General features: G+C 39.6%; 1 protein-coding gene across 2 annotated transcripts in view; it reads right to left on the bottom strand.

The window, feature by feature from the left end:
- RPF2 (ribosome production factor 2 homolog) overlaps positions 1 to 16,777 on the bottom strand; it is a 41,405-nt gene that overhangs the window by 9,092 nt on the left and 15,536 nt on the right. For both annotated transcript variants that reach the window (XM_032858322.1, XM_032858323.1), the window contains exons 6-8: positions 16,461 to 16,537; positions 11,112 to 11,211; positions 3,354 to 3,456 (exon numbers count right to left, since the gene is read on the bottom strand). In XM_032858322.1, coding sequence (XP_032714213.1) covers positions 3,354 to 3,456; positions 11,112 to 11,211; positions 16,461 to 16,537 — 280 coding nt within the window. The remainder of the gene's footprint in view (positions 1 to 3,353; positions 3,457 to 11,111; positions 11,212 to 16,460; positions 16,538 to 16,777) is intronic.

The following is a 16,777-nucleotide window of genomic DNA, read 5'->3' as shown; positions in this document are numbered from 1 at the left end:
TACTAAAAATTTCCTGTTTTATATGCATGGCTTTGACTTTATAGTGAATAAAATTCTCCAAGGAATATAAATGGTCACTCACATATGAGGAATTATTATACGATACATGGGAAGAGGTCATTAACAATGATTTATTCCCCCCAAAAGGTCAAATCATATTAATATAATTTCATATTTATACTTTCCATCATCCAAAAAATTCAAAGCCATTTTCTAAGATTAACCTTATTAACTTCACAAATGTGCACCAATGGTAACTATTACCTTTTACCAACTGCTTAAGGGCTGGTTCCAAGTAAAAGAAGAGGGCAGGACACGTAAGTGTAGCTTGCAAGAGTGCCTAATGAACCACACTAAGTGAGACACACTTCTCCAGCATCTTCCCACCTCTATCCACAACCCTTCTCCCCTTTATAAAGGAATTACTATTGTTCTTTTAGGGACCACAGAATCACATGAATGGTATCACTCACTACCTTTTGCAGAGGAAAAACGGAGGCCCTAAGAAGTGACCTGCCTAAGTCATGCAGCCAAGCCCGGTCCAGGGCCAGCTTACTGGGCTCAGAGGTGATGCTCAACCCTCGGACCAATTCCTCCTTCCTCTCCCAAGAGCAGTACAGCCTCTGCAGACTAAGCTAATCTACATTTGATGATTTTTTTCCACTAGCAGCTTGCTCTCAATCACACAGTCCATTTTCTATTATAAATCAATAGCTAGCATGTATTACTGGGCCTGTATAAAACAACTCGGATTAAATTTACACTAGGGTCTCTGCTCTCAAAAGCTCACACTTTTTTTTTCATTGTGGGACATGCTATGCTAACCTAATGTGATTCCAGCAATTCTTCTTAAAGTAAGTAGACGGGTAGATATGTGTAATTACACTGCTTAATTTATCCATGTTCTGAAGTCTGATTTGCTAATTTTCTGCCCATTTTATCTTCTCTGTATTTCTTTCTTTACAAATTAATCTTTCTTTTCACTAAATACAAGTTCTGATACAAGTGAATACTTTCTTTGACACTGTTTACAATGAAAGAGTTTAGATTACTGTCATTCATTTCTCATCCTCAAAGATGTTACTCTTTATATTTTTAGCTCCTTTATATCTCCAGGTGGGCTGATCACAGTAAGTTTTCAAAAATATTTTTTTTATGTTAGTGATTGTTTGTCTTTCTAATTCTATAAATTGGAGTCATCTACTTTATATATTCTTCATAGCACCAAAGTTAAGTTTGGAAACTCAAACAGACGTAAGGCTTTCAATCTCAGCAAGTTCGAAATGATTATAAAATCCCTCTTGTTTAAAAAAATAAAATAAAATAAAAATAAAACTAAAAATGAGTATCGATCATGTGGTTATTTTATTGCATTTTGTCTATTATTATTATTATTACTATCTAAACAAAAGGAAAATAAACAGAAGTGATGATACCAATCATGGTGAAAAGAACGAAGTATCTCTAATTCAATACAGTTGAGGCAAAGATGGGAATTATTGAGAAGAGGTGAGTATTTAAATTCATTTGGACATTCATTAACATAAGCTGGTCAACCAGGTGTTCCATCGTGAAGAAAAGAACAAAATTAGGGGCCTGGCTGGCTTAGCCGGTAGAGCACGAGACTCCTGATTTCGGGGTTATAGGTTTGAGCCAGACATTGTTGGTAGAGTTCACTGAAAAAAAAATGTAAGGGCACCTGGGTGACTTGGTTAAGCGTCTGACTCTTGATTTCAACATGGATCACGATCTCAGAATTGTGAGATTGGGCCCATGTTGGGCTCTGCGCTAACCAGGGAGCCTACTTGAGATTTTCTGTCTCTCCCTCTCCCTCTGCCTCTCCCCCGCTCTGCACCTGGGCACATACACACTCTCTCTCGCTCACCCCTTAAAAAAATAATTAATTTTTAAAAAAGTAAAACTGTAGATGAAATGCTGAAGTCCACAAATGGTTGCACATACAGCTAACACAAAGAAGTCACTGTCAACACTGAACAGTCAGTGGCTCCAGGCTGCACTGCCATGCCGTAACTCAAAAACGGACATTAGTCTCAATCCTATGTACAAAGGGAGGCACTTTGTGGGAACTAATACATTCTCCAAGAGAGTGTGGGCTTGATCAGCCAGTGCCAATGCTTTATTTTAAAAAAGAATGTGTGGGGGCGCCTGGGTGGCTCAGTGGGTTAAACCCTCTGCCTTCGGCTCAGGTCATGATCCCAGGGTCCTGGGATCGAGCCCCGCATCAGGCTCTCTGCTCAGCAGGGAACCTGCTTCACCCCACCCCCCGCCTACCTCTCTGCCTACCTGTAATTTCTGTCAAATAAATAAATTCTTAAAAAAAAAAATGTATGTAATAAAAAATATATATGTATGTACACACACACACACACACACACACACACACGGATATATATATCTCATGATTACCCCAAAAGACTTGACAATTGCAGCATATCATTAAGCTTTTTAATAAAAACAAAATCAGTGTTAGGATTTACATTTATACTGTGGTAAGAATAGAGCTGGAAAGTCTAGGCTGGAGAAAGAGTAAAATGAATCTAGCCACTGAATCTTCTCATTCCTTTCAGATTCCAGTTTTTAGATTCAGAGTTTTGAGATTTGCTTTGGCTGGTCTAAGACTTGTGTCTTCGTGTTCTAAACCCAGTCATGATAAAGAAGGAGCCGGGGGGTGCCTGAGTGGCTCTTGGGTTAAGCAATTGCCTTCAGCCCAGGTCATGATCCCAGGGTCCTGGGATCGAGCCCTGCATGGGGCTCCTTGTTCAGCAGGAGCCTGCTTCTCCCTTCCCATCTGCTTGCCACTTCCCCTGCTTGTTCTAAATAAAATCTTTAAAAAAAAAGCGGGGGGAGGGGAGGGGGCACCTGGATGTCTCAGCTAGTTAAATGTCCAATTCCTGGTTTTGGCTCAGGTCGTGATCTCATGGCTCATGGGATCAAGCCCTGAGTCAGGCTCTGTGAGGCATCTGCTTGGAACTTCCTCTCCTTCCGCTCCCCTTACGCCCACTCTCTCTCTCAAATAAATAACAGATCTTTAAAAAAAAGAAAAGAAAAAAAAAAGATACCGCATAAAGTAGGGTCAAGACTGAATTAGTGTTCTAAGCTCAGAGGAATGTCGCATCAGATGCTCTGGGGCCCTGGAAAAGCAGCGGTTCAGAGGCAGGAGAGAGCAGGGGAATGACAGATGTGAGGAACAGCGCAGACCCGCTATGCCGCTACGAGTTTGCAAACTCTCCAAACAAACTTCTGACCAAACACCAATTCTAAGTTTGAGCTCTACAAAGGTCACACTAAAATGCTAACCCTGGATTCAAAAATATCCTACAAAATGTACTTACTTATAGCTCCGAAAATAAATCTTCCCGTTCAGTGCAGTGAAGTGCAGCACATACTCTAAACCAGCCAGGCGGATATTCGCTACTGTGGGGCCTCTGAAGAAATCTGAAAACAAATTCAAGGTTGTTAAAAAAAAAAAAAAAAACAAAAAAAAACTAACACGCTTTTAAATTCAGTTACAGAAAGCCAGACTGTAAAATGCTCTATACTGAATACATACCTAAACAGATAAACGGGTGGCACAAAAACCAATCCCTGAGAATGTCTGAGAGACACACCACCCCTCTACCATGTAAGTCATGACTTTATTTCTGTGTTTAGTTCACTGACCCATGTCGTTTTTCAGTTTTGAAATTCTCACCCTAGGGACACCTGGGTGGCTCAGTTCGTTGAGTGTTTGCCTTCGGCTCAGGTCATGATCCTAAGGTCCTGGGATGGAGTCCCACATCAGGCTCCTTGCTCAGCGAGGAGTCTGCTTGTCCCTCTCCCTCTGCCTGCCGCTCCCCCCTGCTTGTGCTCTCTGTCAAATGAATAAACAAAACCTTAAAAAAAAATTTTCTCTCTCGCTTTCCCTCTGCCCCTGCCCCCACATACTTTCTCTCTCTCTCATAAAATTGTTTGTTTTTTTCTTAAGATGGCAAATTTCTATAAAAACAGCTGTTCAAGAGTGCCTGGGTGGCTTAGCTGGTTAAGTTCTGACCCTTGGTTTCAGCTCAGGTCATGATCTTAGGGTTGTGGGATCAAGTCCTGCGTAGGGCTCCACACTCTAACATGGAGTCTGTTTGTCCTTCTCCCTCTACTACTCCCCCTGAATTCTCTCAGATAAATAAAATCTTAAACACACACACACACAGCCCAAATAGCTGTTTAAACTTTGACTATTAAATCAAATTAGCCTTTGTTTTACGTAGAGGCCAACACGAAAGAAATTCTAACGGAAATCTCAATTATATGAGCAAAGATAATAAATTGTTAACACCAGAAAAGAACCACTGAGATCCACAAGTAGGCTATTTTCCCCATAGTGTGGTAGTCATACCACTGGTGGCACAGGAGATGATCTTAACGCAACCAAAAGAAGCATATACTGCATGATTTATCTAAAGTTCCTCAAAATGCAAATAATCCATAATGACAGAAAGCAAACTAATGTTTGCTTAAAATACAGAAATAGGACAGACTGCAAAGGGACACAGGCTAATTTTTGGGTGTAATAGGTTCTATAACTTGACTGCAGTGGTGTTTTCACAGGTGTATATATATGTCAAAATCCATCAAATTTTAAAAACTTTAAGTATGTAGACTTGCCACAGACCTGTACCCCGGAAACAATCAATATATTATATGTTAATTTAAAATAATATAGGAAATTTTAAAAACCCCTGAAAAAAAAAATGGAGACTTGCTTACAAGTAAATTATATCTCAAAAATTGTTTAAAATATAATTTAAAATAAAAAAATTTAAAGTAATCCCTAAAAATAAAAATCAAATGAACCTGTATACTGAGCATTATCATACAGAAAAGAACTATTTTAAGTGACTTCAAAACACAGTGATTTGGGGGCACCTAGGTGGCTCAGTCAGTTTAGCATTTGACTCTTAATTTCTGTTCAGGTCATGATCTCAGGGTCCTGGGAGCCCCAAGCTGGACTCCACACTAGTGAAGTCTGCTCGAGATCCTCTCTCCCTCTCCCCCGCCCCATGCTTGTGGTCTATAAATAAATAAATAAACAAACAAATCTATCATAAAACACACACACATACACAGAGTGAGTTGACCACATATTCTTTTTCTTTTCTTTTTTTAAGGGATAGAGAGCAAGAGCGAGAGTGGGGGCAGGGAGGGGAGGCAGAGAGAGAATCCAAAGCAGGCTCCATACTCAATGCAGAGCTTGAGTTCATGACCCCAAGACCATGACCCAAGTCAAAATCAAAATCAACAGTCAAATGTTTAACCTACTGAGCCACCCAGGTGCCCCTGACCATATTCTCAACAGGGTATATTTTATAGACAAAACCACAAAACTTTCAATGCACTCAATATTCATATTATCAGTAGTAACACTGGTATTTTATTCTGAGACTACTGTATGGTTAGTACAGTATAAAATAAACACATAATTGTTTGGATTATGGAGAACCCGTATGTTTGTCATGGATGAAAGAAGATTCATATGTGAAGTCAATGAAGTTAAGATCCTAATGCCCTAAATGTGAATTAGAAGTTTCAGTATGAACTCAGGATACATTTTATCTGAACGAACAAATTTCAAAGTTTTGTTCACTAAAAAGCCTACAAACAATGGCCAACCATGAAACAATTCCTAGCACCCAGACTCTAATTTCTAAAATAATTTCTCAATTTAAAAAAGTTCAGGGCTCCTTAGAGAAACAACTGATACCAGGAATGGCGCAATGAAGGTATAAGAGGAGTCTGAAACATCAAAGGGGCAATGAATTAAAATGTGTCAAAACTCACACTACCAAAAAGACTGACCCTAAAATGGACAAGAATGATGGCTGAGATAAAGAGAGACATTAAGGGGACGCCTGGGTGGCTCAGTTGGTTAAGCAGCTGCCTTCGGCTCAGGTCATGATCCCAGCGTCCTGGGATCGAGTCCCACATCGGGCTCCTTGCTCTGCAGGGAGCCTGCTTCTCCCTCTGCCTCTGCCTGCCATTCTGTCTGCCTGTGCTCGCTCTCTCTCTCTCTCTCATAAATAAATAAAATCTTAAAAAAAAAAAAAAAAAGAGAGAGAGACATTAAGGAGTAAGGATATAGATGAAAAGCCTGGTTAAATATAAGGGGGTATATGAGGTAGAAGTTAAATTGGTTATGGTCAGAAGGAAAGCCTCAGCTTGGACCTTTATTCAATGGATCAATTCCAAGTAAAAATAAGGCCTCAAACATGGCTATGTCCATGAATAAATATACTGAGAAAGGGCACAGAAGGCTGACCAGGGTGTTGATGGGAAAGATCAGGGGACCTGGAGTTAAGAGAACAGATCAGATCCTGATTCTACCACTTATTAGCTCTTTACTCTGGACAAATGAATTAACTGATCTCGTACTATTACCACAATAAACTGAATGTTTTCCCCTTCTACCCCCCAATCCCTGCCAAATTCAGATGTTAAAGTCCTAACCCCTAATGAAGCTGTATTTGGGCCTCTAAGGAAGAAATTAAGGTTCAATGAGGCAGGTTGTAAGGTTGGGGTTCTGGTCCCACAGGATAGTGTCCTTAAGAGACTGTACAAAGCTGATACCCTCCATTCTTCCCTTCCTCCCACGCACAGACATGAAGGAAAAGCCAGGTAAGCACTTGGCAAAAGGCAGTAAGAGTCCTCATCAGAAATTCTGATCTTGGACTTTCAGCCACCATAACTGGGAGAAAATAAAGTTCTGTTTTTAAGCCACCCAGTGTATGCTATTTTTTATACCAGTCCAAATAAACTAATATGATTGCCGTTGTAAGGCTGCAGATTACCGGACCTAAACTATGGCAGTTGTTTTCATCATTATATATTTTTCAAGAGGAGTTAAGAATTAGGAAATGAAAAAGGTTAAAAAAATTTAAATGATGGCTGATAAAGAGAAAGAGTAAGAAAAAGTAACCCACTTAAGGAGTTAAATTTTAAGAGAGACTTTAAAGGAACATTTAATAAAACTAACTTATTACTTGATTTACTATCATCTTTGTATGTAAGAAATAGTAATATTAAAAAGGAACCATAAAGGGACGCCTGGGTGGCTCAGTTGGTTAAGCGGCTGCCTTCGGCTCAGGTCATGATCCCAGGGTCCTGGGATCAAGTCCCACATCGGGCTCCTTGCTTGGCAGGGAGCCTGCTTCTCCCTCTGCCTCTGCCTGCCTCTCTGTCTGCCTGTGCTCGCTCGCTCTCTCTCCCTCTGTCCCTGACAAATAAATAAAATCTAAAAAAAAAAAAAAAGTATATTTCAAATCTTTAAAAAAAAAAAAAAAGGAACCATAAAAATTAGGATACATTAAATCTAAAAATAGATCTTTACTGATTTTCTATAAAGAAAAGCAAGGCTACTAAGAATAACTCAAATCTACACCATATTTAAGAAAGCAAAAAAGAAACAAAATTCAGAATGAACAAAATGGGTACCTGGCATAAAAACACAGAAGTTAATAAGTTAACTTTTCTTTCTGGCCAATTACCAAAATAAAAATACAAAAAAAACAAAAACCCTTCCTAAAAGGAAGCAAGCCCTTGATAAAATTCTCTTTCCCTACTGTTCTACTTTATTTCATATGAACACAAAACATACACCAAGGAGTGTACAGCTCGTCTTACTTTATATTTATGTTAAAAACTCAACTTCCCTTGGGGCCTGACAATCTCACTTCATTCCTCCACCTTTCTTCCTGAGATTCCTTTTGGTTTTCACTCCCTTCCCCTCACCACTGCATTATGTGGTTATTCCTGCCATCTAGTGGAAGCATGAAATAATAAAGCTTTTATGAAAACCACTTAAAAAAAAAACAACTTAAAACCAAATGAAAGCCTTCTCTGTTTTAATAAATATATATTGATGAATAATAATTATACAGAAGAACGAAAAAAAAGGTAGAAAACCTGGGCCAATGGAGTACAAGAACAAGAAATCTTGGCTAAAAACCACCCTTGAAATTTTGGGGTGTGTAATACTGAAAGAAAGAAAATGTTAGTCATTGTCTTTCATGAAATTTTTAAAGATTTTATTTATTTATTTGACAGACAAAGCTCACAAGTAGGCAGAAAGGAAGCAGAGAGAGGGGAGGAAGCAGGCTCCCTGCGGAGCAAAGAGCCTGAAGTGGGGCTCGATCCCAGGACTCTGGGATCATGACCTGAGCCGAAGGCAGAGGCTTAACCCACTGAGCCACCCAAGTGCCCCAGAATTTCTTTTTTTTTTTTTTTAATTCATGAAAAATTCAGGTAAGAACCCATAACAAAGACTGCAACAAGTCAATTGTTTAGCATGGCCCTGATGGATGGCAGAGGCGGAAAAGCTCAGCCTTTGGTTTCATTTTGGCTCACCTACTTAATAGCTCTTAACTTCTCTAAACTTCCATTTCACCAGTAAAATGGAATATCACTAAACTCAAGAGATCTAGTAAGAACTGAACAGGTAACAGCGGTACTTAATTCTTCAAAAAATAGCCATTTTTAAAAAAGATTTTATTTATTTATCTGACAGAGAGAGAGTACAAGTAGGCAGAGAGGCAAGCAGGGGGAGAAGGAGAAGCAGGCTCCCTGCTGAGCAGGAAGCCTGACTTGATCCCAGGGGCTCGATCCCAGGACCCCGGGATCACAACTAGAGCTGAAGGCAGCCACTTAACTGACTAAGCCACACAGGCACCCCTAAAAAATAGTCATTTTTTAAAAGTAATTCCTACATTCAACATGGGGCTTGAACTCATGACCCTGAGATCAAGAGTCTGATGCTCTACTGCAAATAACCCAGCCAAGTACTCCCAAAATAGCCATTATTAATAAGAGAAATGAAAAGTTTTGAAAATTGCAATCCCAACAATAAGCCCATAAATAATCACAAGGAAAAATGAAAGCAATGTGCCTGCCCACAAATGTTTTTCAGTTGGCTCAGATTTATTTTTGTTTTGTTTTTTTAAGATTTATTTATTTTAGAGAGAGAAAGAACACAAGTCGGAGGAGCAGAGGGAGAGACAAAACCCTCAGGCAGACTCCCCGCTGAGCACAGAGCCCAACAAAGGGCTCAATACCAAGACTCTGAGATCATAACCTGAGCTTAAACCGAGAGTCAGGCGCTTAACTGACTGAGCCACCCAGGCACTCCACTGGCTCAGATTTGAATAAACTATTATTTATATTATTATACCTAACATAATTATATATAATTATATAATATTAATATATAATAATTATAAATAAAATATATCTTAATATAAAATATATGTATCTCTTGTTTATTATTATTATTTATTTACTTATAACATATATTCCATCAACTTTCCAAAAGTGATCTAGGGCAAAGTATATAAAAATCCAAAAGAAGGGCAACTAAAAAACTAAAGCAAAACTTGTAAGAATGGTGCAGGAAGGGTCACCTGAGTGGCTCAGTCGGTTATGTAGCCCTGCACTGGCTCCCTACTCAGTGGGGAGTCTGCTTCCCCCTCTAACCCTCCCCCATCTCATGCTCTCTCTCTCTAATAAATAAAATCTTAAAAAATTTTTTAAAAAGAAATTACAGAGAACAATAATGCCAGCTTTTCAGAAAAGGAAAGAAAGGGGTGCCTGAGTGGCTCAGTGGGTTGGGGCCTCTGCCTTCAGCTCAGGTCGTGATCCCAGGGTCCTGGGATCGAGCCCCACATCGGGCTCTCTGCTCGGCGGGGGGCCTGCTTCCCTTCCTCTCTCTCTGCCTGCCTCTCTGACTACTTATGATCTCTGTCTGTCAAGTAAATAAATAAAATCTTAAAAAAAAAGGGGGGGGAGAGAAAGTGATTTAAAATAGGTAAATTTAATGTCAATCCCAGATAATGACAATAACTGTACACTGAGTTTTAAAAAGGTAACTCGTGAACACACAAAAAAGAAGTAGTCATTACATAAATCATTAGGAACTAATATACTTCACTAAGAATGAGTCATCTGTAAGACAACTTTACAAGGGCGTGAGAATAAAGCAATACATATGAAGTACCTAGTACATGCGTGGCACTTTAGGATGATAATGAAAATGAGATCAAAGGAGCTGGGAAGTCACTAAAGGTTTCCTCAGAAAGAAACTTGATCTGAAATTTGCAAGAACGAAAGAAACTAGGTAAATAAGAATGAAATCAGAAAAGACAATAGGAATGTACACAATAGATTTTCAATAAACCACTTTTTTAATGGAAAAAGGAGGAAAATTGGAAGAGATAAAAAAACAAAATAAACCAAATTATAAGGGGTTATAGTGTAAAAAGCCTTGCATACCAGCCTAAGAAAAATTAATAGAGTTTTTTGAGTTCAAAGTGGATGAGGTGTGGGCGCCTGGGTGGCTCAGTGGGTTAAGCCGCTGCCTTCAGCTCAGGTCATGATCTCAGAGTCCTGGGATTGAGCCCCGCATCGGGCTCTCTGCTCAGCGGGGAGCCTGCTTCCTCCTCTCTCTCTGCCTGCCTCTCTGCCTGCTTGTGATCTCTCTGTCAAATAAATAAATAAATAAAATCTTAAAAAAAAAAAAAAAGTGGATGAGGTGTAACCACTTTTTTTTTTTAAGATTTTATTTATTTGACAGAGAGAGAGAGAGATCACAAGTAGGCAGAGCAGCAGGCAGAGAGGGGGAAGCAGGCTCCCTGCTGAGAAGAGAGCCTGATGCAGGGCTCGATCCCAGGACCTTGAGATCATGACCCGAGCCGAAGGCAGAGGCTTAACCCACTGAGCCATCCAGGCGCCCCAAGGTGTAACCACCTTGAAAATTAAACTTTTCAATTTTCTAAATTTAATGATGCCATAATGACAGGAAATGGGCATAAGCCTTTTATAATTTATAAAATACTTTATAAATAGGCTGATATGGAAGTTACTATAGCATCAAAAAATTATAATGATTTATGCAATAGAACATCCTTAACCTCTCCCCTGCTAGTGGGGAATAAAAAAATGAAAAGGACGGAAAAAAGAAAGATCAAAAAGAAAAAGCTGTGTACCTACAGAGAAGTGGCCAAGTGTCACCAATGACGTCCTAGATTGCCCACCTCAGCTACCCTGAGGATAGTAAGTATTAAAATGCTTACCAATAAGAAGACTTTTTAGCCTTCTGTAGTCTTCTGTTACATCAAAATCATCACCAGCAAATATTAACATGGGTTTTGTTCCCTCAGGACATTTACTATTCTATGAAATGGAAAAAAAAATTATAATGATATAATTATCAATTCTCAACTGTTTATAAGCTGATTTTACAGTAGTCAATACTTACATACATTGATTAGTTTTCATATTTTGACTGTCCCAAAACTCTGATACTGATAAAATCTAAAGACGTGGGGTACCTGGGTGGCTCAGTCGGTTAAGCATCTGCCTTTGACTCAGGTCACAATCCCAGGGGACTGGGATGGAGCCCCACATCAGGCTCCCTGCTCAGTGGGGAGTCTGCTTCTCCTTCTACCCCTCCCCCCTGCTCATGATCCCTGTGTCTTTCGCATAAATAAAATATATTTTTTAAAAAATCTATGGGGCGCCTGGGTGGCTCAGTGGGTTAAGCCTTTGCCTTCGGCTCAGGTCATGATCTCAGGGTCCTGGGATCGAGCCCTGCATCAGGCTCTCTGCTCAGCAGGAAACCTGCTTCCCCCTCCCTCTCTCTCTCTGCCTGCCTCTCTGCCTACTTGTGATCTCTGTTAAATAAATAAATAAAATCTTTACCAAAAAACCTAAAAACTAAAAACTACAGTTGCAACTTTTAAACTATAGTTTTTTGCTTCATTCCCTCACATTTTCAAATTAATAAGCAGTCAAAGAATGATGCAAGCTACTTTTTAACATTATTCTATTCAAAGAATTTTTAAAAAGCTAAAATTGCTGCAAAACATACATAGCCCTTTAATCGACAGCATCTCAGAGTCTAAACAAAGTCAATTTCTTTGAATTATTTACTACCACTGTGCCTCTCCTACTGTACCACATAAAAAACAGTACTTTTAGGGGTGCCTGGACGGCTCAGTCTCTTCAGTGATGCCTTCAGTCAGGGTCCTGGGGTCCTCTCCTTTTGCCCCCCTCTTGGTGCATGTGTGTATGTGCTCTCTCTCTCACTTGCTTTCTCAAGTAGATTTTAAAAAACTTTAATAAGCAGTATTTTAAATGAAAACTAATCTAAACTACCAACTAAACAAATGGGAAGAAACAATTTCATACAAGCTACAGAAAGTATGAGGAAACCTCACCAGAATGATTGGAGCTCTTACTATAGAAGTATTTTGTCCACTTTTGGATTTTTTTTTAATACAAAGAAGAACATGATATGAATAATAAGAACCTTTAAAAGCCATTAGAATAGGGCGCCTGGGTGGCTCAGTGGGTTAAGCCTCTGCCTTGCACTCAGGTCATGATCTCAGGGTCCTGGGATCGAGCCCTGCATTGGGCTCTCTGCTCAGCAGGGAGCCTGCTTCCCCCCTCTCTCTGCCTGCCTCTCTGCTTGTTTGTGATCTCTGTCAAATAAATAAATAAAATCTTAAAAAAAAAAAAAAAAACAGAATAAAAGGAGAAAAAAATCTAATTAAAAAAATTCTTTAACTGAATGATTAATTTCTGAAGGCAAACAGGTGTTAAGTCTGAGCTTTCCATTTATTCTAGCACCACCACTCTGGTTCCAGTCAAGAACTGTACAAATCTAGAAATAAACAAACAAACAAACAGACAAGAAAACAAACATCCTCTGCCCCAGGACCAGAGGTCACCTGTTGCTTCCCTGTTCACCATGACCACTTTTGTTGACACTCTGTTTCCAAACTCTGAATCTTAACTGTCTATCCTTAGGAGGTGTGCCTAAGATCTGTCTGTGTGATCGAGGGCCTGAACAGACCTACCAGACCCAATGACTCTTCCACCTTCTGTCTGTGCTGACCCCTATGTCTATGGGGTTAAGTATACAGAAGGTAGGAGAAAGTGATGGGACAACCTGACCACAATGCATAGTAATAAAAAATATCATGATAAGTCATGACCCAGTATACACATCATAAAAATGTAACTGAATGAGGGGGCACCTGGGTGGCTCAGTTGGTTAAGCATCTACCTTCCATTCGGGTCATGATCCAAGGGTCCTAGGACTGAGCCCCCCCCATCGGGCTCCCTGCTCATGAAGAGCCTGCTTCTCCCTCTCCCTCTGCCCCTTGCCCCTGCTTGTGCTCTCTCTCTGTCTCACAGAGTTATATGAAACAGTACTTAACATTTAGGTCGCTGATAGTTTTCACAATGTGAAAACCCAGAGCAAGAAGAAACTACAACACATGAGCTTTATTTGAATAGTGTGAAAGGCATAAAAATTCAAAACATTATATAAGTACTATGATTATACTAAAAACATCATAATTATGTGACATCCTTGAACTAACCTTCTGAACTATTACTTTTTTTAAGACATATTTATTTGAGAGAGAGAGAGGAAGAGCACGACCCCAGGGAGGGGCAGAGGGAGGGAAAAGCTTTAGCAAACTCTTCACTGAGTACGGAGCCCCATGCGGGGCTCCATCTTATGACCATCAGAGATCATGACCTGAACTGAAACCAAGGGTTGGACGCTTAACCTACTGTGCCAGTCAGGGGCCCCTGAATTAAGTTTTGTTTTTTTTAAACAAAGTGAAAAAAGGAAAGTAATTTTTATAAATCACACACAAAATTCCCAAATAAAATATCCCCTGGCACCTGGAATGTATCTTACCCTATCTAAAATAAAACCAACTAGCCTTAAATTTTATCATCTCATTCATTAAGGCTTATGCTATGTAAAATAACCATCCCTAGAAGTTTGGCACATCTTAGAAAATAGAGCCCTAGAACAGTCACTCAATTTCCTGGTAGAATCGAATCACCTGTTGCTTGAGAGTAAACGGAAGGATAAGGCAAGTAAAAAAAGAAATACTGTTGAAAAGGTCTTAAAAATAAAAAGGTAGACATAAAAAGGAAATAAATATGAAAAGTATAAAAAACATGCAATCCCAAAACAAACTAAAAATAGAAGGCTATAATGGAATAATGAGGTAAAAGTGAAGGTCTGGCTAATAGTCCCTGTAGAGGTGGGCACCTGGGGGAGCTCAACCTCAGATGAGTGTCTGCCTTCGGCTCAGGTTACAATCCTGGGGTCCTGGGACTGAGCTCTGAATCCAGCTCCCTGATTAGCAGAGAGCCTGCTTCTCCCTCTCCCTCTTCCCCCTCCCCTGTTCATGTTCTCTCTCTCAAATAAATTAAATATTTTTTTTAAAAACTTAAAAAAAATAGTCTATGTAGGAACTACCAATGTAAGCAGATCATCATCATCAATTAGTGACTTTTACAGTTATGGATATGCTCCATAAGTGAAAATTGAGTATTTAATTTTTAAATGGTTCTTGTTAGGAAAGATCTCACAATAATAATTTTGTGGTCTGGTATAGAAGCTACACAGTAACAGAAGAATTTCTTTGCTTAGAAAGTAAAATGCAAAGAGTGAAGGAGTTGGCATGCTCGCATCAGCCAGGGCGCACACCCAATAAGAGGTGACCAAGCAGCAGCAGTGATGAAGGTGAAATGGGGATATGCTGCTCATCTCCAAAGGTTCATGCGTTGCAAAGACAAACTGTAATAAAATGATCGCTTCCACCATAATAAAGCATCACAGTTTATACACTTCCCCAAACACCTTCCAAAATACTATCTTCACTGATTAGCATTTTCACATATTACCTCATTTGATACTGTTATACCTATTTAATTTTTTAAAGATTTATGTATGTATTTTAGAGAGGGAGAGAGTAAGAGCAGGGTGAGAGGCAGAGGGAAAGGATCTCAAGCTAACTCCCTGCTGAGCACAGAGGCCAACAAGGCTTGATCTCACAATCCTCGGATCATGACCTGAGCACAAATCAAGAGTCAAACACTGACTGAATAAGGCATCCAGGTGCCCCCGATATTGTCATATCTGTTTAATACTTGACTGCAAGTGAAGGTCAAGACTTGTCCCATTACAAGCCATCTATATGGCCAACACAAGCCTGCAAGCCAAATGTTCTGCCTCGAAATCCAGTCTCGGGCCACTGTTCTACCTTGTACCCAGTACCAAGGGAAGCTACTGTAGCTTAGTCCGGATCTGGTAAGAGCCTTTTTCAAACACACACAAAACTTGGAAGGCATGTCATATATTTTACAATTCTTTCAACTATACCATTGGTGACTCTCAAAGACCCATAAACTAAGAACAATTATGTAACTGTCCATTACAAACTTCAATATGATTCTTTCAATGTTTGATTATACCATTTACTATATGTATGACTCCAGATCACCAATAAAGTCCCTCTGGATCCTGCTCTCCAACTCTACACAACAGAGAAAGTAATTTCAGGATTACATAGGGTAGCCATGAAGTCTAAATAAAATAACTATTTGATGGAATATTTGATGGAACAGATTAGCCAGAAACAGAATTCTGAAGGAGAAGAAGCCCAATCTGGACACAAGAACTGAATTAGGATAGTTTTCTTGCCTTTCTATTTTAGAATCCCATTCAAACAAAGGAGACACAAAGATCAAAGTCCTGAAGGGAAGGGCTGAACCAGCATTTTGGAGGCCAGCAGCCTAAATACTGTAGGGTCACCTAGAGCATCCTAGGTTTAGAACAGGGTTCACTTTGAAAACTCTGATACTGAGGTGCCTGGGTGGCTCAGTTAGTTAAAAATCTGCCTTCTGATCAGGTCATGATCCCAGGGTCCTGGGATCAAGCCCCACATTGGGCTCCTTGCTCAGTGGGGAGCCTGCTTCTCCCTCTGCCTCTCCCCCAATCCCCACTTGTGCTCTCTCTCACTCACCCTCTCTCTCAAATAAACAAAATCTTTAAAAAGAAAGAAAGAAAGCAAGCAAACTCTTGGTATTTCTGAGGTTCCATAAAATAGGTGCTATGACAATTCAGAGGGAGAGGATAGCATTTAAACTATGGGCCCAGACAAGAGTTAATAATCGCTCTGTAGTCTAACTGCCAGATGATCGACATTTGTGTTATATGCGGTACGACTTCTTTTTAAAGTAAAGTAAAATTTGCTTTTATCTCAGAAAACACCAGGATAAAAATAAAGTTCTTTCTCTTTAAACTACAAAACTGTAACAGTACTCTTCACCACAAGATGTCACTATTGCCCAAGAGCAATATTACAAAATACCTTTTTTTTTTCTTTTTTTGAAGATTTTATTTATTTGACAGACAGAGATCACAAGTAGGCAGAGAGGCAGGCAGAGAGAGAGAAAGGGAAGTAGGCTCCCTGCTGAGCAGAGAGCCCGATTCGGGGCTCGAACCCAGGACTCTGGGATCATGACCTGAGCCAAAGACAGAGGCTTTAACCCACTGAGCCACCCAGGCACCCCCAAAATGCCTTTTATTTTTATGCTTAGTATCTTACCTTAATATCTTTCAGAGAGACAAATTTCTCGATACCCAATTCAATCATATCCAGCACATGATAGTCATACATACGACCTAGAAGGAAAATACATTTTCTTTTAAGTATTTATTTTTCCCAAACAGCCATCTTACATGTACCCACTTAATCTGCATGTTCAAAGTGTTAGTCTCTGCCTCTTTTTTCCTCTCATACCCCACCAAACATGTCCCCTCTTTCTTAAACTTTCAACTCCACCTAGAACAGACTGTTGCAATCCTGGCCCTGAAAGAATCTTGGAAATTTAGCCAAGCTCCCTTATTTTATATAAGAGTAAA

The sequence above is a fragment of the Lontra canadensis genome, unplaced genomic scaffold (assembly GCF_010015895.1).
Source record: "Lontra canadensis isolate GAN:19392208 unplaced genomic scaffold, GSC_riverotter_1.0 scaffold14, whole genome shotgun sequence".
NCBI lineage: Eukaryota > Metazoa > Chordata > Mammalia > Carnivora > Mustelidae > Lontra > Lontra canadensis.
Note: the sequence above shows the minus strand (reverse complement) of the source record. Positions and strands in the feature narration are given on the sequence as shown.